This window comes from Delphinus delphis, chromosome 21 (genome assembly GCF_949987515.2).
Source record: "Delphinus delphis chromosome 21, mDelDel1.2, whole genome shotgun sequence".
In the NCBI taxonomy this organism is placed as follows: domain Eukaryota; kingdom Metazoa; phylum Chordata; class Mammalia; order Artiodactyla; family Delphinidae; genus Delphinus; species Delphinus delphis.
This window is the reverse complement of record NC_082703.1, coordinates 18,430,574-18,454,338: the sequence shown is the minus strand read 5'-3', so window position 1 is coordinate 18,454,338 and position 23,765 is coordinate 18,430,574. Positions and strand designations below refer to the sequence as shown.

Genomic DNA, 23,765 nt, shown 5'->3' with positions numbered 1-23,765 from the left:
CATTTTATTAACCCACAAGCATTAGTTTTCAATGCAGTATGTAGTAGAAAGCATATAACAGCCAATGACTGTCACCTTCACAGGGAGGTGAATATGTGAGAGTCGAACAGGAAGAGATTAATACCATAGAAGCAAGGTGTCTTCATGCATCCTTGTAGAGCACCACCTTCTTCTACGTGCCTCCACCTTTTGATAAGTATTTGGCGAGTGAATGAATAATGAGTCAATAGGCACATAGAACACTAGGCAAACATTAGTTACGGAATGCTGTGTATAGTTTTGTGTTTCATTCAGGTTAAGGCAAGCTCTCCTAGTAAGTCTTGTCTCTTACTTGATTTTAATATTCAGAAAGCCAGCGGATTTCCGAATATTAAAGTGGCTTGTTTTGCCTTAGGATGGATGTGGATGCGTCCTCAGCAGCTAATAGGTTAGTCCCTGTCTGAATTGTTAAGTCTCTCCCACAAAAATTGTGTTTAGCCTTGAAGTGGGGATCTCTATGCCTGAGTGACTTGAGCCTGAAACATGGGCTTGTTCTTCTTTCCCCAACTATTTTCTTTAAGAGGATGATAAATAACTGTTAGGCGGGTTTTAAATTTTATTAAATTGAGGTTTCTGAGTAGAAAGAACAAAGACAGTAAACAGTGTTATCCAGCTATTTTTCAAGTGAGCAAATGTCTTGGATTCAGGACTTTTATTTTCCTGATGGAGGTTTCAGTTTCATTGGAATGGACCTCAGGAAGGTCAGACCAGACATGGCAGTGGTAATTATCTTGTCAACACGCATCCGAATCTATGTAGAAGTTAACATGTAATTTTAAGTTTTCTGAGTAAGTTGATTCTTTGAAATTAGACAGCCTGTTAATAGGTATAATAAACAAAATATTTTATAGTTTTTTTTTTTTTTTTTTTGCGGTACGCGGGCCTCTCACTGTTGTGGCCTCTCCCGTTGCGGAGCACGGGCTCTGGACACGCAGTCTCAGCGGCCATGGCTCACGGGCCCAGCCACTCCACGGCACGTGGGATCTTCCTGGAACGGGGCACGAACCCGTGTCCCCTGCATCGGCAGGCGGACTCCCAACCACTGCGCCACCAGGGAAGCCCCTATTTTATAGTTTTAAATACAGCTGCATTATCAAAACAGTAACATGTTAATAAATGGAACACAAGGGCAAAGTTTGGTTCATATTAAGCTAATTTCCTATAAATAATGAATTTTGTAGAATTTAAGGGAAACTTGTTTTTTTGGCATTATGAGGTACTCTGTTTATGAGCATTAGGGCTTTGAACATCACTGCAGATTTTTGCCTCATCTGTTCTTCCGTTGGGCCAGGAGTGAGGAGGAAGGGAAAGATGCTCAAACTGGGCCATCAGCTACCATGTGGTACAATTTTGTCCTCAGGGAGCACAGTATGTGGAGTGGAAGATTGAGGTCACAGTGTGCTTTTCCAGCTCTAGGTAGAGTGCAGTCTGTTTGCTTATTTGCTCTTAGGTTGAAATTTGAAGACATCTAAACCTATTTTAAGAATTCACATTCAAGGGCTTCCCTGGTGGCGCAGTGGTTGAGAGTCCGCCTGCCAATGCAGGGGACATGGGTTCGTGCCCCGGTCTGGGAAGATCCACATGCCGCGGAGCGGCTGGGCCCGTGAGCCATGGCCGCTGAGCCATGGCCGCTGAGCCTGCGCGTCCGGAGCCTGTGCTCCGCAACGGGAGAGGCCACAACAGTGAGAGGCCTGCGTACCGCCAAAAAAAAAAAAAAAAAAAAAATTCACGTTCAACAGAAGCTGTGTTATTTAGACTTCTGTCCAGATTCCGCATGGGAGAAACATGGATTGACGTATGTTTGCTTGATGGTTAAGTGTTAAAGATCGAAGCTCAGAATTCATTGTAACCATCTTTAAAAAATGTTACGTTTTAATTTTGAACAGGTAATGTATTTACCCTGTGGTTAAAAAATATTTAAAAATGCATTAGAACACCTATATCTATCTGGTTCTTATTTCCTTCTCTGAAAAGGTAAACATTGTTAGTACTTTCATATGTATTATACAATAGTTTTGTTATGAATTTATAAGCAAAAAAATGTGTTTATATTCCCATCACCTTGACACAATGGGGCACATCATCTACATTGTTCTTCACTATGTTTTTTATTTACCACAGAGAGCTTCCTAGTTCTGTTACAGCTGTGACATTTCACTATATAAGTGTACCATACATTTATTTAACCACACCTCTACTTATGGACATTTGGGTTGTTTTTTTAATCTTTTCTTTGCAAACAAGTTTGCAATGAAACCCCTTCTGTAGGTGTTATTTTACTCCTGTGTAGGATTCATGATAGAATAAATTCTTGCTTACCAGCTGTGAGTCCAACCGTTTGTGTGAGGGTGTGTTAGAGAAGGCTTATCACCAAATTTTATGTTCTTAAACATCAGTTTGGGTATATGACACTATGCAGACAGACATCATCAGAATTGTTTTAAATGTTTGAATGAGATTCTCCGTGGGTAGCATTGAAAACTGCATCGTGATGTACGTGATGATTTCTGCCGATTTCTATTACTTCCTGAGGCAGAGCGGTGTTTGAGTTCTAGGTGTGGTGTTTGGGGTTTCCATGGCTGGACACTTAGGAACTGATGCTGATGTGTGAGATTCCCCACTCTTGAAATTCCAGTTCTCCAGCTATTAAGAAAGCCTGAGAGACAAAGAAGGTGGTAGCGTCTTGAGTCTTCTTGACACCTTGAGTTTTCCTGAAGCAATAGCTTTTTCTCCCCTACTTCTCTAGTTAGATGGAGTTCACACCCTAACACTTAACTGCAAATGATGGTGAAACAGTAACCAGTCAAAGCACAAATGAGAAAGCAGCTAAGAACCAGGAGACATGCATGATTGGAATGCAATCAGACTTGGACAGTTGATGTTTTCCAGGGTGTACCTTAACAAAAAACTGCTTAAGTTCATTCTCGCGTGATCTTAGCAGCGTTCGTAATATAGTATCAGGTCCTAGAGAATTTTCTAAACTTTCAAAAAATAGATATGCCTTGACACAGTTAACAGTTACAAAATGTGGGGAATAGGACTTTTATAAGCACAAATGCCATTTTGTTACCAAAAGCTAAAGCAACCAAAATGTAATAAAGGAAATGTGTAGATACTAACTCACTTGTGGATCTAAGCCATCTGAATTCTCAGCAGCAAACTGGGGAGTAGCTTACACTGTTGCACTGACAGATTTGAAAAAACTAAGTGTTGGTTGGGCCTGGGGGACAAGGCATGAAATGGGGGAAGGGGGTCAAAAGGTACAAACTTCTAGTTATAAAATAAATAAGTCATGGGGATGTAATGTACAGCATGGTGATTAAAGCTGATAATTCTGTATAGCATATTTCACAGTAGCTAAGAGAGTATATCTTGTTCTCATCACAAGAATAAAATTTTGTAACTGTTATGGTGACAGATGTTAACTAGACTTATTGTGCTCATTTCACAGTATATACAAATAGTGAATCATGTTGCACACCTGAAACTAATATAATGTTATATGTCATATAACTGCAATAAAAACATGTCAAATTACATTTTATACTGCAATAAAAACATGTCAAATTACATTTCGGATGGTAAAAAAAAAAAGTTTGTCTTGGGAATTTGAAGTCACAATTGCATAAAAAGAGCCTTTAACTAAATTTATTGAAGTAAAATAAAAACCATCATAATGGTTTCAGAGGACTCATTCAACGCTTATTTTTTTACAATCTTTTATACACTTTTTCAAAAAGTATTGACAGATTCTTAACATTTTGTAAATATATTATTTTAAAATCGACTTTATGTCCATGAAGAAACACTAGAGTTAATCTCTCTAAACCAAGAAAAGATAGAGAGACATCTTTAAAATAACGTTAGAGGTGGAATTAACCATTCAATAAGAAAAGCAGATAAAGGAAGGTATATTATATACATATAATCAAGGAGTTCAGCCAAACAATATTACTAAGCAAATAATTTCCATAGACTTGTAAATTCAAAAAGTCTTGATAATCCAGTGAAAAAATTTTAGTTTATAAAGGAACCAAACATAAATACTTAGCTGCTGCCCAACTTTGGCATAAGAGATAATTTGAAGGGAAAAAATTTTGGTGTTACAAAAAGAATACCTGTATTCTGAATGTGAGTGTAAAAAACAATGCTGAATGAGTTAATTTACATTTAATTTAATATATTTCCTTAGAAATAACTTATTAGAACATGACTAGTTAATACTAAAATTCATCTGAGAGACTAAGTGGGCAAGAAACTTAAAGAATGTCTTCTCCAAAAATGTTAATATAAAAGATTCATTTCTCAGATTTTGTAAATAATTATAACCTGACAGTTTAAAAACTGATATTGTGGTAAATAAGAAAATTGATTAACATAGAAATTCTAGGAAGAGAATGGAAAGTTGTTAAGGATTCAAGAAATGGTAACTTCAGAGCAATGAATAGTAAATGAACACATATTTCAATAAGTATTGGTAGGACATATAGCAGTGATAACGGTCAGGAAAGTGAACCTGTATCTACATATGTTGCAGGAAATTCTAGATGGTCAGAGAGTTAAAAGATGTTTTTTGCTCTTCTGTTTGTATAAAATCATATAAAACACTATATAAAAGGTAGGTATTTATCCGTAAATAGTGGTAGGTATTTATCCGTAAAAATTTATCTGTAAATATCCAATAATATTCATTATTGAAATGAATAGTTAGCAGATAATGGGCTTGGATGAATTAAAGTAACATTTTGTTAAGATTATTGCATAAATGTTTATTTTTAATTATGTAATATATTACATTCCCACCCCATTTCCACTTTCCAGAATGGGTGGGAACAGAAGCCTAGGTTTTGACTTGGAGTCTGTCCTGTAGAAGCTGTCTATGCCCGGGCTAGGCCCTTCGCATCCTTGAACTTCACCTTCCTAATGGAGGGTTACTGGGAGGACCACAGAGAGGGAAAGTGAGAAAACACTATAAACAGTAAAACAGTATAGTTATTATATGTTATATGACAAATATAATCCCTAGGAACATTTTATTTGTTTATTTGTTATTGTTTGTTTATTTTATTTTTTGGCCGTGCTGTGCGGCATGTGGGATCTTAATTCCCCGATCAGAGATCGAACCCGCACCCTCTGCAGGGGAAGCGCAGAGTCTTGACCACTGGACCACCAGGGAAGTCCTTGGGAACATTTAAAATTTTAGAAGATGACATAAAGGAATACTGATCTCAGATATTTGGATGAATTGTAAACTATTTAGATTATTTTTCATCAGTATGTGACTCTATAAAGTTCTCCTTTCAGGACTTTAATGTTACGACTGAGAAGACTAATGCATACTTTCCCTTCTCTTTAAGTATTTTTAAAACACAATAAATATTTTAGTCATTTTAGAACTGAGAATTATCAAGTATTAATACAAATGTTGAGTTGCTTAACCATGGAACACTACCATAGAAAATGAGAGCCCTTTTCCTGTTTTGTTTGTTTTTGTTTGTTTGTTTGTTTAACTTAAGATATTGAGTGTATTTTGCCATTGCTTCTTGGAACATGAATACTGAGGTTTCGTTTTCCTTCAAGAAATCGCTGTTTTCTTCCCTCTAAAAAATTAGAGAAAATTAATTACTGTTTATAAAATTGTCAGGTTTGTCACCATAGAATGTGGATGCCACAGGGAATGACTTTGAGAATAAGGAAACATTTATTTTTTTAGTTTCTTGTCTTTTTTCCCCTAGATTTAGATTTGTTTTGGTTATTCAGCCTACTTATTTTAAGAAGCTAAGCAGCTTGTTTCCTGTTTTTCCAATTCTGTTTGACATTTAAAGTGACTGAGATATTTGGAATGGTTCCAAAATGGAACAGTTTTTTCATGTAAAATAGAGTAGAGTAATTCCCAGGGTACCATGACAGAAAGTGAGAAAACACTTAGCATGGCGTCTTAAATGGATTTGGAGTACTAGCATGTGCTTTAAAATAAAATTTTTTAAGCCGTATTACCGCTTGAAGGGCGAAAAGAAACAACAAAGCTTGTATTTGATAGAAAACGGAAGAGGTAGTCAAGAGTATAATACTTTTTTTTTTTTTTTTTTTGCGGTACGCGGGCCTCGCACTGTTGTGGCCTCTCCCGTCGCGGAGCACAGGCTCCAGACGCGCAGGCTCAGCGGCCATGGCTCACAGGCCCAGCCGTTCCACGGCATGTGGGATCTTCCCGGACCGGGGCACGAACCCATGTCCCCTGCATCGGCAGGCGGACTCTCAACCACTGCGCCACCAGGGAAGCCCCCAGGAGTATAATACTCTTACTGAATCACTTTGCTGTACACCTGAAACTGACACAACATTGTAAATTAACTCTAGTCTAATATAAAATAAAAAAATTTTAAAAAGAATATAATACTCTTAGCAATGAATTTAAAGATCAGGGGTTAAACATGAATAGATTTTCAATGTATATGTGGTGATTTATCAGGAATTAGGAAGTGATTCATTTAGAGTATAAATCTTTGTAAGGACCAGGCCATCAGTAGGGAGAGGATGGGAAGTTGGTAAGAAACGTATAAGAGGGAAAGGCACTTAAAGTCCAGTCATTCGTGTGTTGTTTTTCAGCCTGTGTGATCAGAATGGACAGTCAGGGTTCTCGTCACAGACAAATTTCTGTACCAATTTACCTGGAAAATTAGAAACTATGAAATCAACGTTATTTTGCACGCCATTTTCATGTTTCTGGATTGGTACATCTGTTTGTTTCATGCCCCTAATTCTCTGCCCCATATATGACTTATGTCAGAATTAAAGCCATCGTCTGTGTTTCTGAGTTCCAGAAATCCTGATATTTGATTAATCCCTGTTCTCATCCATATGCTTTCCTTATGTAAACATAACTTAAGTGCATTTCTGTGGCTTCTCTAGTTGTTTGTGAAGCCAGATGGTGGTGGTTATAAAAAATTAAAGTCACATATTTTCCTACCTATATTCATTCCTTTTGCAGTTGAAAAGGGCAGACAGAAGAGTCCCAGAAGTTTATGCATCCAGACCCAGACATCTCCAGATGTGCTCTCCTCAGAAAAAACACTTGAGTTGGCTCAGTATAAAACAAAATGTGAAAACCAAAGTGGATTTATCCTGCAGCTCAAGCAGCTTCTTTCCCGTGGTAATACCAAGTTTGAAGCATTAACAGTTGTGATTCAGCACCTCCTGTCTGAGGTAAGGATGTGATGTGTACCCTCTAAACAGCCTTCTCGCTAAGGTTGGGGCAGGCGGGGGGATGGGCAATGCTCATGCTCCTGTCTTGTGAATATCTTTAAGTTAATGATTGATAAGATCACATATAATTCACCCAATTATGCTTTTGTCAACTCATTTGATACCTGAGTCACTCTCTAGAAATCTGGGATTGAAACATTTCTTAGTACTTCTCTTTCTCCTCTGGGGTCTGTTAGACCAACAACAGTGAAAACGTAATTGCCTGTTAAACCTCTATATACCTCTAGACTATATTAGCATTGCCAATTAAAAAAAGTTAATCAGTCGATCTAAAAAAGAAATGCAAAATTTTATTTGAGCCTAATTGAGGATTTTAACCTGGGAACAGCATCTCAGAAAGCTCTGAGAATTGCTCCACCACTTAGAAGTCAAGGCACAGTTATGTGTAAGTGTTTTGAGACAGAGGGCGACACATTATTGACAGTTCACACAATCCAGATCTGCAAGTACAGAGTGGTTGGTCATGTGACCCCTTACAAGATCTGGAGGGAATGTTATCTTTAAGGAGTTGGCTTGGTGCTGGGAGAGCGTTGCTCTTTATGGTTGAGTAGGTATTTCTCCTGATGGGGGAGGTCTGGTTGATGTATAATGCACATACACAATGCACAATAGAAGGGAGAGAGGATGCTGAAGGGCAGAGAAAATTTTTTTATGTTTAAATCTTTCTTGCCATAAAATATGAATTTTATTTCACAGCATTAACTTTTTTTTCACTTAATTTTTTATCTAGCCATATGTAGTTTTCCATATCACACTGAACTTAATCCTTTGAAAAATGAGGTTGATTATATTTATGGGTCAAAGAACACTTTTTTTTTTTTTTTTTTTTTTTGCGGTACGCAGGCCTCTCACTGTTGTGGCCTCTCCCGTTGCGGAGCACAGGCTCCAGACGCGCAGGCTCAGCAGCCATGGCTCACGGGCCCAGCCGCTCAGCGGCATGTGGGATCCTCCCGGAACAGGGCACGAACCCGTGTCCCCTGCATCGGCAGGCGGACTCTCAACCACTGCACCACCAGGGAAGCCCTAAGATCACTTTTGAGGTAACTCCCAGTAGTGGTCTAGAGAGTCTTCAGAATTTCCATCCATTCCTAAAATAGTTTGTGGTACAACAAACATGAAACAGATTTTCTTTGCTTACTTACTCTTCCCTGATATTCTACAAGGATGTTAATTCAGGAATTAGTTAAAATTCATTGAGAAAACCAAGTTTCTATGAACGTATGCTACTGGCATAGCAACAAAAAGTATAATTATTTAAGGGGAAATACTGGGTTGAGAATGTAGCTTGAGCTCGCTAGATATTTTTAAATCACTGTTTTAAAGATGAGGATACCTGACATCTCAAGAAGAATACTGTTCAATCTGCTTGTTCTCTAGTTCAGTTCAAGCCAACAAACCTATACTCATTTCTTACAGAGGCTACTCTGATGTGGTTGCCGTCTGGGGCAAAGGGAGATGCAGGTGAATGAGACTTGGTCTGTGCCTTTGACGAGCTGCTAAGCTAGCAGACAGTTTAAATCAGTGTTTGGTGAACAATTTACAGCTTTGTTCGAATGAACTTTTTGGAGGGGGAGATGCAGACATTTACCTAGTTTTTAAATTACAGTAGCATACAGTATTTTTGTTTTTCTTTATTATATGAGAGGAATTTTGAGAGTTGGTTTATGTAACCAAGTAAGCTAAATTGGAAACTACATAACGTCAAATGTAGGGAACAATTAGTTTGTCTATTTAGTGATAAACCAATTATTTATTTTACTGTATCTAGCCTAACAACCCCATGGTCAATTCTTTTCTCTCCTTTATCTCCCACATGAGAGCAATCAAGTATGGTGAGTTCTCATCCCCCAGTGTTTCTCCCCTTCCTTCATCTCCTCTTTTCTATCTCTACCGATGCCAACCTTGTTCAAGCCCTGGATAACTGTCTCCTGGATTATTTTAATAACTTCTTAACCAGTCTTGAGGCTTGCACTCTCTCCTCTGTAATCCATCCCAATCACTGCATCCCAAAGCATTCCACTCTACTGATTACCTTCAGTGGTTCTCCATTCTCTACAGCCGATTTTCCCAGTATGGTAGCCACTGGCCTTATGAAGCTGTTGAGCATTTGAAGTGTAGCTAGGCTGAACTGAGATGTGCGGTAAGTGTAGAATACACGCAGATTTCAAAGACAATATGAAAAAAGGATGTGAAATATCTCACTAATAACGTTTCTGTTGACTGTATGTTGAAATGATAATTTGGACATACTGGGTTAAATAAAATATATTGTCAGATGAATTTAATCTTTAAAAAATGTGGCTACTTGGAATTAAAATTACATACAGGGCTCACATTATATTTCTCTTGGATGACTCTGGTGTGTAACTTGGAATATAAGACTCTCTGTAACCTGGCACCAACTGCCCCTTTTCACCTTCCGCTCACTGCCGGTGTGCTCCAGCTGTATAATCAGGAAGGTAAAGGAGAAGCAAGAGGGGTTTAACATTTGTTGAATATTTACTAAGTACCAGACGTTCTTACTTAATAAAATCCTCTCCAAAATGCAAGTTGGAGTTCACAAATAAGAAAATTGAAGGCTTCCCTGGTGGCACAGTGGTTGAGAGTCTGCCTGCCGATGCAGGGGACACGGGTTCGCCCCGGTCCGGGAAGATCCCACGTGCCGCGGAGTGGCTGGGCCCGTGAGCCATGGACGCTGAGCCTGCGCGTCCGGAGCCTGTGCTCTGCAATGGGAGGGGCCACAACAGTGAGAGGCCCGCGTACCGCAAAAAAAAAAAAAAAAAAGTTACTTTCCTTCCATACGACTTGGCCCCTAAACACAAACCAAGCATTTTATCAGGTGATCAACTGGAGAAAGATTAGGTCCAACACTAGAGAAAATATTTCACTGGGTCGGGCACACTGAGAGATGCTTCAGTCCACTGCAGGGCAGACTCTTAATGAGTTTCATGGATTCTTGTATCGCATGTGAATTTCATCTTACACCCAATTTAGATCCGAATGCCCATGTAACTGTGACTCTGTTGAATTTCTTAAAATTCAGCTCAAACACACCCTCTTTTATGAAGACTTTCCTGGTCCTTCTAGCTCTATGTTTTATCTACTCTCTGTATTCTAGGAGCACTTATATTTCTCTGTCACTCTCTACCTAGTAGGTAACCATTTCCAAGTTGTTTTCACTTTTTAAGACAGTCAGCTCACTGAGAGCTGGACCTGTGTCTGGCGCTTTCTTAGGAAACCACCCCAGGTGCTATGGCAGTGCCTTTACATAAGAGATACGCAGGGTGTATCTCAATGAACGAATGGATCAATAAAGAGGATGGGGGCTTCCCTGGTGGCGCAGTGGTTGAGAGTCTGCCTGCCAATGCAGGGGACACGGGTTCATGTCCCGGTCCAGGAAGATCCCACATGCCGCGGAGCGGCTGGGCCCGTGAGCCATGGCCGCTGAGCCTGCGCGTCCGGAGCCTGTGCTCTGCGGCGGGAGAGGCCACAACAGTGAGAGGCCCACGTACTGCAAAAAAAATAAATAAATAAAAATAAAGAGAACGGAATCCCAGATGTAAGATGAACATATAAAGTCTTTAATGTAAATGTTCTTTGCTCTTTTCTAGTTCCTTATAATCAATCAGCAAATATTTACTGATTGCCTAATGTGTACAGGGCACTGTTAAAAAACAGTTGGAAAGGAAAGATATAACCAAGGGAAAAGTTAAGCAATTTTTTCAAAATTTTTACTTAACCCTTTGGTTCTCTCATACCCATTATAGAAGTGATTGATATATAGATATGTAGATAGGTAGATATAGATTGTAGATCTATACTGATCTATATATACATATATATCTCGTTATTGCTAATTTTTCCTAAACCATTTCAGAGCATTAAAATATAGGTAAAAATCGTTGATTATAGGGAATCCTGGAACTGTCACTTATCCTTTTGTTGAAAGTCTATTTAATAACTACAACCTGGGCTTCCCTGGTGGCGCAGTGGTTGAGAGTCTGCCTGCCGATGCAGGGGACACGGGTTCGTGCCCCGGTCCGGGAAGTTCCCACATGCCACGGAGCAGCTGGGCCCGGGAGCCATGGCCGCTGAGCCTGCGCGTCCAGAGCCTGTGCTCCGCAACGGGAGAGGCCACAACAGTGAGAGGCCCGCGTACCACAAAAAAATAAACAAAAACAAACAAAAAAACCTACAACTTTACCACTTTAGTGGTAGACATCATTCATTACAGAGCAGAAGTTCTAATGCATGTCTCATGAATCTGGAAACCAATACCACACTTTCTATTTCTCAGAGGACACAATGTTGTTTGTTTTAGTTCTGATTCTTGGTTTATCCTTGAATAGTTGTACAGTGTTCTGTGCAGGCAGACCGAGTGCCAGACAGTGTTGATGTTAGTGATCCCCATTTCTTCATGAAAGTTTCTGAGTACCTCAACCCAACCTCTGACCAGTTATTCAGTGTGCCTCCAATTCTGTTTTTGCTAGTGGAATCTAACCTAAAGTAGCACCTGAACAAAGATGAATTTTGAACGACACTAGCAGTCTATAAATAAAAATGTCTCAGACCAAAAAATTGGACCCGATTCATCGTGTGGTAGTGGGGATGGAGGAGGTCAGAGAGAGCATGCATCTGAGCCGTCCGATGTGGCTCTTTCCTGCAAAATCCCCTGTGCTTCTGACACTCTCCCAAGCTAGCAAATTGAGGCTCAGTGATGGGATGACAGCCGGAGACTAAGTGCCTGTGTCCCAGGGACTCCTAATCTAATTATGGTGAGTCCATTTTTTTCTTGGAGCACTTCATATATTTAATGTATGAGTATAAAAGCATTTTTCCCAACCAGATTCCCACCTCCCTCTTTTTTTTTTTTTCCTTCGCATTGTGTGGAACTCTGCATGTTACAATACAAAGAAAATTAAATAAACTTGTTATCTGGACCATAAAGAGTTTATCATCTAAGACAGAAACACTGATATAGGAGCAGCTAAACAAAAAGAAACAGGCAGTCAGTATCTAAGTGACAAATGCATTTTGTCATCTACAAAGAAAGGGTAAAGGTCTTAAAGGGCAAGCTACCAGGAGAGTCAGGTAGAAAGTAACACTGAGTATGTGCCTATTATGATATGGGCACTGTGGTCGGCATTTCACATAGGATCGTATTTAAAGCCCTTGGTTTTTCCATTGTCCTGTACTGCTTCCGCTCAGATGAGGTCATCTGCCTTGAGTTATTGGGCCTGGATGTCTTAGTTCTACCTAGGTCTCAAGCTTCTTGAAGCAGGAGCCATGTCTTAATTTTTTTCCATATTTTCCCCAGCATCTGGAATGGTACTTGGTAAGTTGGTACTGAGTACTAAATTGCCAACCAATTCAGAAGGATAAATGTCCTGTCTAGGTGTGTGGGGGAAGGGAGTAGTATCTATGATTGACAGTTAGTATTCCCTGAAGGCTTATAGAATGGGTCAGGTACAGAAGACCAAGCCTTCCAGCTTGTGGGGTGGGACATGCATGGCAAGCATGACTTGGACAGAAGAGGAGTAGGGTGTCTAAACAGGAGCTGGGTGATTGAGGTTCATGGAAGTTTATTTTTTATGCACTCAATGGAAGACTCTTGTCAAGCAAGGGCATTTATTTGTACCCAGAATATGGGATAAAAATCTACCAATCCTCTGCAAAATAGTGTGGAGGGAGGCTTTCCATAGTTTAGGAGTGGGGTTGGTGAGGATGAGGGCTAGGGTGGAGGCATCACTAATAGAAAAAGTGCAGTGGATTCAAGACACATTAGGAGGGAAGAACTGACTGACTGTGGCACAACCCATTAGACAAGGAAGAGTCCAAAACGATCCCATGGTTTTCCTGTTGCTGCCATTGGGATTGACAGAGGTTGGAAGACATCGATGGCTTCTGGGCACTGAGGAAGGCTGAGTGCAGTGCAGCTGGGGGCAGTGTCCCCATGCGTGCAGTCAGCCCTTGGTACCTGTGGGGACTGATTCCAGGACGCCCCCCGCCCCAACAGCAGGTACCAGAATCCGTGGATGCTCAAGGCCCTCATATAAAGTGACGGAGTACAGTTGGTCCTCCACGCCTACATCCCAGGTTCCACATCAGGGATTCAACCAACCTTGGATTTCAAGTGTACTGAAATTGCTTGTCCACAAAGTCCCTTTAATAAGCAAAAAGACTGCCTTGTAGATACTTGTGATAGGATGTAAAAGTTCACAGAATCACTCCTGGAAACTTTACACCAACTTAAGTTTTCAATTTTCCATGTTTAAGGACTTCTGTAAATTTGAAAAGTGATTTAACTTCTTGCCAGCTTTTCCTTCTATTAAGGATTTAGCTCTTAGAAAAGAGTGAATTTTAAGCAAGGTCACCGAATGTGTTACAGGACTGCTTGCGTGTATCTAGCAAAACAGTCTTCTGGGTCTCTTGTCACTCGAGTGATAAAACTTGCTGATACGTAACTTGAACTAGATCACAAAGGCTTAAATTTGAGAGTAAGAGAAGTATATAGTATATATATTTTTATTCGCTTTTTTCGCCAATTTTATCTGGGCTGGTTTTCCTCAAACTTTAATTTTTACATTAGAAAACTCATTGCTTGTTCACTTAAAAAAAATGGACTTACTGATTTGTGATTTCAGAACAACCTAATACTACGTTTTAAAAATCAAGCATTTAGAATATCATTAGGGCTAAAATGTACTCATTGAGAAAGTGTTCCTTAAATTCCAGTCACTGTTGAATGTCCAGGACAGTGCTAGTGTATCGTTAACTTCCCTAGCTCTTTCGTGAGAGACTTACAAAGTAAAAGGGAAAAACCATAACATATATCTGATCTCCAACTCTCAATTCAGCAGGTCACGCTTCTTAAAATGCCAGGGAACCACGTTGTAAGCATTTAAATGAATTTTTCCGGAAAACATCATTCATTTTATAATGTCATGTTAAATTCTCCGTCACAACACACACTTTCACCGTTCCTCACCTCGTCCATAACTCACTTAGCACACAGGTTTTGGAGAATAAATTTCCTTTTTCTATTAGCAAGTATGCTCATCTAATGACCCCTAATTAGAGAGGGGAATAAAAAGGTTCCCAAGTCTAAAAATAACTCCATTATCCACGCGGAGGCGGCCGGTTTTTCTTTCCCCTGTACCAGCTGATATTTGAAAGTAAGTGGCAATCGATCAGTCTAAGCGCTGGCTCTCGTTTTTCATAAATGAAGGGCTGTGGCTTTAAGCAGTCGCAGGCAGCCTGTGCCAAAGGCAGAAGCTGCAGCCTCAGCTCCTGTGAGGAGAGAGGCGTCCCAGGCACACGCTAACCTGCAGGATGCGAAGTAAGGCCAACCGAAGACCAATGGCGCTCCTCCTGGTGGAGCTTTGAGTGTAGACCGGCCGGACTGGTGGGTGGCTTGGCCACCTGCGCGGGGCCGGGAGGGGGGACTTGGAGAGACAGAAGCTGGAAAATGGGCTGCTCCGGCAGCAAAGTGTGCCTCTATTCTCCATGTGCAGCAACGAGGGTAATTAGTATTTGTTTATAGTGCTTTTCTGGAAGAATGCCAGGGGCGAAGGCAGAGGTGGTCTGGCGTGAGGGGGAAACGCTTTGAGTGACAAGCAACTCTCGCCTGCAAAGGCCGGTCTCATGATCTCCGTCCGCAATGCTGCGACCCAGCTGCGGTGGGAGCTCTGTCTGGGGCGATCCCCGGGAGGGCATTTCCAGAGAGCTTTGAATTCTGCCTTTTCCTTCCTTACACGCTGGTGGGAGGGAATCTGCCTCGTAAGAAACTGTATCTAATTGCTGTGTTTGTACAAGCATGTGTGTCTGTGCGCTTGCGGATGAGTTGCTGGTAACTTAGAAATGGTTCTCCTTGGCAAGACTGATAATTGCTTTTTTGATTCTGAAACAGCTGCCTGGTTTTCTTTGATTCATTTCTCTAACATCTCTTCAGAATGATCGCTGATCCAACATATTATCATCTTTAGAAAATAACGCGTAGCTGAGTAAAATTAATTTCATTTTGTTTTTAAAGGATTATTTTTTTCGCCGTGGCTTTGTAAGAGAAAGTAAAAAATCCTTTTTAGAAGTAAACGATTGGCCTCCTAAGGAAACTTTTCTATTTGCAAATATAGGATAAAGTTCATATAAGTGCCTGTGTTTAGAACATTAAACGTTTATCTTAGACTGATTAGGCCTTTTATTGCCCTTGGAGGAGGAGAATGCATTATGTCTTAAGTATGCCTTAGCTGAAAGGTTCTGGGATCAGCAGTGAAGCATGGCTCAAAGTAAATATTTTTAAACGGGCCATTCAGTGCCTCAAATGAATGTTTCACGAGGACCTGAGAAAATACAGATTTTTGAAATGTGAATTTCCTTAACAACTAAGGGACATCTGTGTTTTTTAACAACACAAACTGTTAGCCTAAATGATTCATATCTTGGCTTCTCAGTTCTGAGTCTCATTTTCCTGGTGATAACAAATGTGTGCTTTACTGAAAGGGACCCTCTTGAAAACATGAGTAACTTGATGTGTGTTTTCCACAGCGGGAGGAAGCATTGAAACAACACAAAACCCTATCTCAAGAACTTGTTAACCTCCGGGGAGAGCTAGGTAAGAGCTTTTTTTTTTTTTTTCCTTCTTCCAAGTTTTTCGGGGGGAGGGGAAAATTATCCCAGTTGGTTTTCCTGTCTGCATGGTGTCTCCTGGAGCTGCCTCGTGGCAGTGTCAGCCACTCACTCCAGTATCTGTGCAAACACTGACCATCGACGTTTCTGTTGAATCTTGGCAGTTTGACCTCAAGTTCATGGAATTCTGGGCACTGATCTGACTAAGCCTAGCAGAGTTTCTGATGACCAAAACATTTCTTTTCCTGGAGAGAGGGACGGAATGCTTTTTGTAAGTGTGTGGATTACAGTTAGATAATTCCGTCAGGTTTTTTTCTTTCTGGAACCATCTTTCACATGAAAGAGTGGTGAGGAAATTCCCTCTCCAGTAGCAGTAATGATATTGCGCTTCCTTGGGTGCCCTGTGAGTAGTGGGTATAGCATTAGAAGGCGCACTCTGTGCTATTCTTCCAGCTGGACTGGCAGTGAGAAGGACCCAGCTCCACAGGAAGCCAGGTGTCTCTCCTGCCTGTGGCACTCACCCCCCAGGGCTGCTCTTTCCAGGCCGAACTCTCTTCTAGTTCTTGTCTTTCCTGGAAGAGCCCTGGGTTCGTGCAGCAGAGACAGTGCTGCCTTTGCTGCCTCAGCCTGCGTGTTAGAGCGAGCTGACTGCCTCGGGAGCCCCACGCACTGTAGGCACCACGGCCCTAGACAGTCAGCTTCCTGCTGTAGCTTCAGCCAGGTCTGGAGCAGTTCATTGAAAGGCTGCCTTCCTTGCCCTTTGCGGTTTTCTGTGTGTGCTGAAAGCGTGTGTAGGTACGTGTATAAATAATGCAAAGGCCACAGCCAGAGTTGAAAATTATGTTCGTCTAGTTCCAGGAGAAACTGCTCGTTTTTCTTTGGACAACACCAGAGTTGAAATACTGTCAATATAATTTGCTGGACTTGAACCCTCTTAAGTCCCCCTCCCCTACCATGCCCAGGCAAAGATCAAGTAGCCATGAACGTGGGGTGAAGACTTCCGTCTATATTCCTCTTCTCTCTTCACCCCCCGAGGCAGGGCAATGCCAGACTCCTGACTCGCCCGAATACCTCGTCCTGGGCATCATTTTCTCCTGATCTTAGGAAGGACTCTTTTGGGAAGAGTAATTGTGAGACAGATGGAACTTCAGGACCCCAAAGACTTGAGAGTTCTAGGAAAACAGTTCAAGGAAACCACAGATAAGAAACAGCCTGGCTCCCAGGGACATTTAAGGCTCTCTGCCAGGTTACTGAACGTGACTGGTGTCCTTTTGATTACCCGGATGACCAACTTAACTTGCTTTTGTCTGCACCTTAAGTAATGTAATGGATATAGGGTTAGCAGATCAGAAGAGAGGTCTTTTTGTGTGTGTTTCAGGGTTCGCTCTAACCCGGTAGAGGTGGAGAGGAGCCTCGCTGGGGCTTCACGTTTCAGCCTCCCCCCAAGACGAGGCAGATGCGCCAAGGGAACACTGTTCTCATTCAGGCAGTTTGAATGGGGGAATCCTCTTTCCACCTTTCAGTGGATAGCGCGATTCAGTGACCTCAATGGGACCCAGGGACTCATTACCTCCCGTTAGTTACTTAGCCCGACAGGAAATAGCTGTAGCCATTTGCACCCACTCTCACCTTCCCTGTGATAAGGAGCCGGTGCCCCGGTGTGGCTTTACTGCTGCTCTTGGAGTGTCAGGATGCAGTGTTTGGCCCGTCCATATCATCCGGTCACCCAAGGCTACGCTCTCAGGAAGTGTGGCGTTGCTGCCGGTGAATCAGATTGAATTGTTCACATAACAGCGTGGAGCATTTGGGGGAAGATTTTTGGTTCCATGAGGGGAAGGGAGAGAAGCCTTCTTCTGATGGAACAGTCCAGGAAGAATGTTCTCAAAGCTGCCGGTTTGATTGATTGAGCTGCAATAGGAATAAGTTCACACCACAAAGTTTACAGCTCAGTTTTCAAATGTGAGGCAGTGGTACAAAGCTGTTAGACTGTGTGGTCATACTGTCCAGGTTCAGATCTTTGGTAGCTGGGTGACCTCGGGCAGGGGAGACGGAGCACACGCCTTCTGTCCCAACTTCATTCTTTGTAAAATGGCGGTAGTGTCTGCCTCAAGGGTGGCCACGAGAATTACATGAGGTAACTTGTTGCAAAGCGTCTACCACCAAGTATTAACTGCTATCAAATAGTAGTTGTTAAGATGCATGCGGTTGACAGATGTGTAGTAACGGCATTTGCTATTTTGCGAGGGCAGAGACTCTGCTGCAGAAAGGAATAGTAATTCGACTAAATATTATTAGAAATGCCTCAGGACAGGTTATTTTTGCTCTTCACGTACAAATGGAAAGGTGAGATGTGATGGCTCCCTTCCTGATATGTTAGAGGCGCTTGGGGTGTGGAGTCCACCGTCTGGTTTTTGTGCTTCTAACCGTCCACTCCTGGTTAGAAGTTACCTGGCTTTTTTGAGCACAGTTTCCTCACTGGTGATAGGAAGTTAACATGCATTTTGCTGGCTTTTTTTGGAGTTTGAGTAAGGTGGTAGTACATGTGAAGTGACTGGCATAGCGACTGGTCCATCACAGGCAACTCAAGAAAAGAGAGCCACCACCATCAATGCCATCAAAGTACCCACCTTTCCCCTCTGACATAATGGGGCATCGTTGGTGTCGCTTTCCCACTGAGTAGTTTTTCTTTACCTCCTCTATGAAAATTGAGGCAAGGTTCCCAAACTGCTAAGAGCTGCAAAGAATAAAGGACAACTCATAAGTGCAGGGGCCCTGAAACCCAAGTAAAGTCTGCACTTTCGATCTTCAGACCTCACTGCCTCCGATGATCTCCTCCCCTGACTGACTTGCCCACTGTGGTCTCACTTGTGCTCCCAGGTTAACCCAGCTTATTACCTCCAGCACAGCCTGTGTGTATCTGCATCTGAGCCTGCTTTGTGGAACAACATAACATTTGCTTCTGCAAAAAAACTCTTTGAAAACCCCCTCACAGTCTCCTCAGAACCAAAGCGTGCGGCTCCCTTTGCTCCAGAGAGCCCTTCATATTTTGCATTTGTGTATATACTATATCTTGTGTTTTCCTATTGTCTTCAGACAGTAAACTCTTTTTATTGGGGGGGGCGGTCTTTGTTGCTGCGCACGGGCCTTCGCTAATTGCGACGAGCAGGGGCTACTCTTCGTTGCGGTGCGCGGGCTTCTCATTGCGGTGGCTTCTCTGGTTGCGGAACACAGGCTCTAGGCACACAGGCTTCAGTAGCTGTGGCACGTGGGCTCAGTAGTTGTGGCTCACAGGCTCTAGAGTGCAGGCTCAGTAGTTGTGGCTCACGGGCTTAGTTGCTCCACGGCATGTGGGATCTCCCGGACCAGGGCTCGAAACCGTGTCCCCTGCATTGGCAGGCGGATTCTTAACCACTGCAACACCAGAGAAGTCCCCAGACAGTAAACTCTTTAATTGCAGAGATCCATTCCTGCTTCCTATGAAGATATATATATATGCTTTCCGTTTTCATGGGTAATTAATAAACATTTATGGGCGTTTTAGGTTTTAAAGTTTCTTTTCTCTCTTTTTTTGGCTGCACCACGTGGCTTGTGGGATCTTAGTTCCCCCACCAGGAATCGAACCTGGGGCCCTGGCAGTGAAAGCATGGGGTCCTAACCACTGGGCCGCCAAGGAATTCCCTAAAGTTTCTTTTTATTTAGGAACAATGTGTGAAAATTGACGAAAATTGTGGAGTGAGGGGTAAATAGCCCATAGCTCCATATTTTGGCATATTCCTTTGTTTATATGAATATATACCACTTTGCACTCTTTTATTATTATTATTATTAAGGTATAATTTACATGCAGCGGGATGCTTATTGTTGCATCAGTTTGACAAACACACACACTCATGTAACCCACACCTTTAGATTACGTTTCCAGTAGACCCTCTTCCCCTAGAAGCAAACACTGACCTTATTTTTATCACTCGAGGTTAGTTTTGTCCATTCTGCAATAGAGTTTCATGTAAATGGAAACACACAATAAATTCTCTTTGTGTCTGGCTTCTTTCACGCCTAATGTTTTTGAGATCCTTCCATGTTATCGTAGATACTCTGATGTTTAAACTTATGTCGAGCACTTTCCCATTTTGCCTCTTGGTCTTCATACGCTCGTGGTTAATGATCACGGTAATGCCTTTTGAGTGGATGTAGCATAATTTCACTTACCCCTTCAATAATGTCATCATAAGGCTTTCATTGTCGGCTGTTTTTCTGACCCATTCCCATGGTTTCAACTACAACCTATAGGGTGATGACTCACAGATTTATCTTTCTAGTCCCCTCCTTCCCCAAGCTGTAAATACTTTTTTCCCAGTGAAGAGCTGCCTCTAGATGAACCAGTCCAGTGTAATCAGACCTTCCTGACTCCCCAGCCCCTTGCTTCCGGAATACTCCGCAGTGTCTCCTCATTCAGACCTATGCCTCAAAGTCTGTTCATCACCTTCTACACTGGATTATTATTCACTTACCACCCAGGCTGCCAGCTAAGGTCATAACCCTCTTCCTCCATCCTCCGCATGATACCAGGCTGTGCCCTAAATGTCGCCCAGATCCATCTCTCTTCAGCATTCTGGCTGCTTCTGTCCTAATTTAAGTCCTGTAATTTCTCACCTGCAGTATATCCCAGTGGTCACCTTGCCCCCAGGCCTGCTTCTCTCTTCTCCAAGTGCTACCAGGACTATACTTGTAATATATCTCATGTGTGTCCTCTACTGGACATCTTTAACAAACATAATTGGCTCCATTTTGGCTTTGGGAAGAAGTCCAAGCATACTGAAGTCACCGTGTATGATGTGTCTGTAACCTTCCGGTGTAGCTTCATGGTGTCTGACCCTCGTTCTCCTCTCTGCATACCTCCTTTTCCCTCCCAAGGTCCCAGGCAGAGGCTCATTCATGCCTCGTTTGTGCCTCCTCTCTGTTTGAAAGGCTCTCTCCTCTTCCCACTATCTTTCTATTTTTGCCTCTCAAACTCCTTCTTCTTCTCATTACTTATTTTTAAAGTCTTAACTAAAATACCTTGTCTTCAATTCAGTTTCATTCAAATCCTTCAGACAAGTGAACTGCACCTTCTACTATACCCTTCAAGTACCTTGCTCTTATAGGTATTTGTTTATAGACCTCCTTTCACAGCGCAGAGCTGTGAGCACTTCAAGGGCAAGGCCAGTACGTCCTTCATCTTTGTAGCTCTACCAGCTAGTACCTTGGGCCTGGCAGTTAGCACTTCTGATGCTTAGTACTTCAGAGAATGAATGAATGATTTTACTGCTGAGGATGGTAGCTAGGGAAAGTTGGTTTTATCCTTATAATATGCTTATACTTGATGGTTTCTGTACACAGATATTTTCCTATAAACTGTTAAAACTAAGTAATAAAGTAAGATGAGCTATAGTTCTCTTGAAGACATTTTACATGATGCCTGACAATCCCAGTTAATCAGGTCATTTTGAAAATGTCAGCCCTCAAAATAAATTACAGTTCAACTTAATGTTCTACATAATCCACAGCAAACATTTTACCTCTGAGATATGGAATAAATGTGTCATTCTGATTCTTATGGTCATGTTGGTGTAATGGAGCGCCATAATTATGATCTTTTAGGGTTCCTACTGTATTTTTGTATTGATCTTAATCATTGGAATCACATTTTTTCATCTAAATTAATGAAGAAAAAGGTAATTTGTATTTCACAATTATTTTCTAGCCATCAGAATTAATAGCTAACTCACGTCTTTCTATACATTTGTCCTGATTGTTCCTGTGTCATGATACAAATGAGATTTTAACCCTTTATTCACTAAAAATTCCTGGAATTCCATAATAATGGTTCAGAAGACTAGTCAATTTTGCCCTCTGTATGTAAAGATGGTGGGTACGGCAGCAACATTTATTGAGTGCCTACTCTTTCCTAACATCAGTGTTCATCTCTAAGTCTACTGGTCTGCATTGTATAGGAAGGGAGGGAGGGACGGAGGGAAGAATTGAGGCTTAAACGTTAATGTAACTTTCTTAAGGTCAATAGGCCAGAAAAGCAAAGCACCTGGATAAAAACCTAGGCTGGCTAGACCACCAAACTCCCGTTAATTACAAAGAAAGAAACCATGGTGAAACTGTTGGAAAGATGGGGAAATCATTTGATATAAACACTAGTTTGCATTGATAACTACTTTGGGGATCTTTTTATTCAAGTCAAGAGTTCAAGAAGTATTAGATTAAAATATCTTGTTATTATGTACTAGGAAAAAGTGACTTGGCTCTGCCTAAAGCAGTGTACACACTGTCTAATCAACACTTGACTGTGTCTGTGAACTAACCTCCCTTCACACCTTTATGGAATGTGTTAATTCTTTCACTAGTTTTGTGTATAGTTATGGTTTAACAAGGTTGTATATTTAGAGTAATTTTAAAACTCTTTATAGTTAAGCCACTTTTGAGTTGCAGAATTCCAGAAGTGATTTTTGAAGTGGGCTTTAATGAAAAATCTATTAATATGTAATGAAAACCAACCGTATGCCAAAACAATTCTTTATCTCACTGAGTTGATTGAAGAGGGAGTTGATTCCGTCTTAAACTTGGCTCGTTCTTTTTCTATCCTTGTCTGTCTCTTGTAAATTTAGACTTTGGCTGGCTGTCTCTATAAGTGAAAGGTTGGGTTCTTTCACCTGTACAGATGCACAATATTACCAAGCGTGTCTGTTCTTTTTGCTCCGGATGCACAGGCTCAGCGGCCATGGCTCATGGGCGCAGCCGGTCCGCAACATGTGGGATCTTCCCTGACCGGGGCACGAACCTGGGTCCCCTGCATCGGCAAGTGGACTCTCAACCACTGCGCCACCAGGGAAGCCCAGGCGTGTCTATTCCGAAAGCCTATTGAGTCTTCTTCCTTGTCCTGGTCTTTTCCCTCACTTGTCCTTGTCCAGTTTTGATATGTTCAGTTTTTCCTGATTTAACGTAATTTGTCGGTGGTTTTCAAACTTCACTGTGTAATAAAATAGGCCAGATTAAAACTGCAGATTCCCGGTTCTGACTCGGGTGGCTTGGGATGGAGGAGTCCACTTGTAATGATCATCCAGGTGACTCTGATGCAGGTGCTCCCTGGGCACACTAGCTGTCCAGAATGTTGTTCACTTAATGTAAAAAATGTATGTATGTAAGACTTAAGTGAGCAGAGTAAGAGAATAATACCAAATAGCTCTAACTGAACTGAATCCATTCTTGTACATAGGCTTCCAAATCATATGCATACCAGTAACTTTGGGGTTTTTTTGTTGTTGTTTTGTTTTGTTTTAATTCTAGGTGGCTTTTTAAAATTAATTAATTTGGTTGCATCAGGTCTTAGTTGTGGCTCTAGGGCTCCTTAGTTGTGGCTCACCGGCTCCTTAGTTGCAGCTCGCCGGCTCCTTAGTTGTGGCATGCAAACTCTTGCGGCATGCATGTGGGATCTAGTTCCTGGATGGATCAAACCGGGGCCCCCTACATTGGGAGCACGGAGTCTTATCCACTGCACCACCAAGGAAGTCTCTGCCTACCGGTAACTTTGACCTGCCCTTTTGAACCTTGCCCCCTAAACATGAATCATCAGGGAGGAGACACAGAATAGTATCAGACTCACCTGTTCATTAATATTAAATTTGTTCTCTTGATTGAAATGTGATTTCCTTAAAGTGTTAACTTACTTTCCTCAGGCCTGAAGCTTAGAACATTTATGCCGGTTATTCAGCCAGGCTTTTGACTCAGATCCACTTTCCAGCCTAAGTGTTTTGATTGGTCCATGGAACGTTTGCTGTTGTGACTATGAG

The 23,765-nt window shown here is 41.6% G+C and overlaps 1 protein-coding gene across 6 annotated transcripts in view; it reads left to right on the top strand.

Moving 5' to 3' along the window:
• MTUS1 (microtubule associated scaffold protein 1) overlaps positions 1–23,765 on the top strand; it is a 160,777-nt gene that overhangs the window by 116,945 nt on the left and 20,067 nt on the right. For 5 of the 6 annotated variants that reach the window (XM_060001158.1, XM_060001159.1, XM_060001160.1 and 2 more), the window contains 2 exons: positions 7,028–7,242; positions 15,847–15,913. In XM_060001158.1, the coding sequence (XP_059857141.1) occupies positions 7,028–7,242; positions 15,847–15,913 (282 nt within the window). Of the gene's footprint in view, positions 1–7,027; positions 7,243–14,582; positions 14,825–15,846; positions 15,914–23,765 lie in introns of those variants that run through there. The other variant, XM_060001162.1, reaches the window with a different exon arrangement.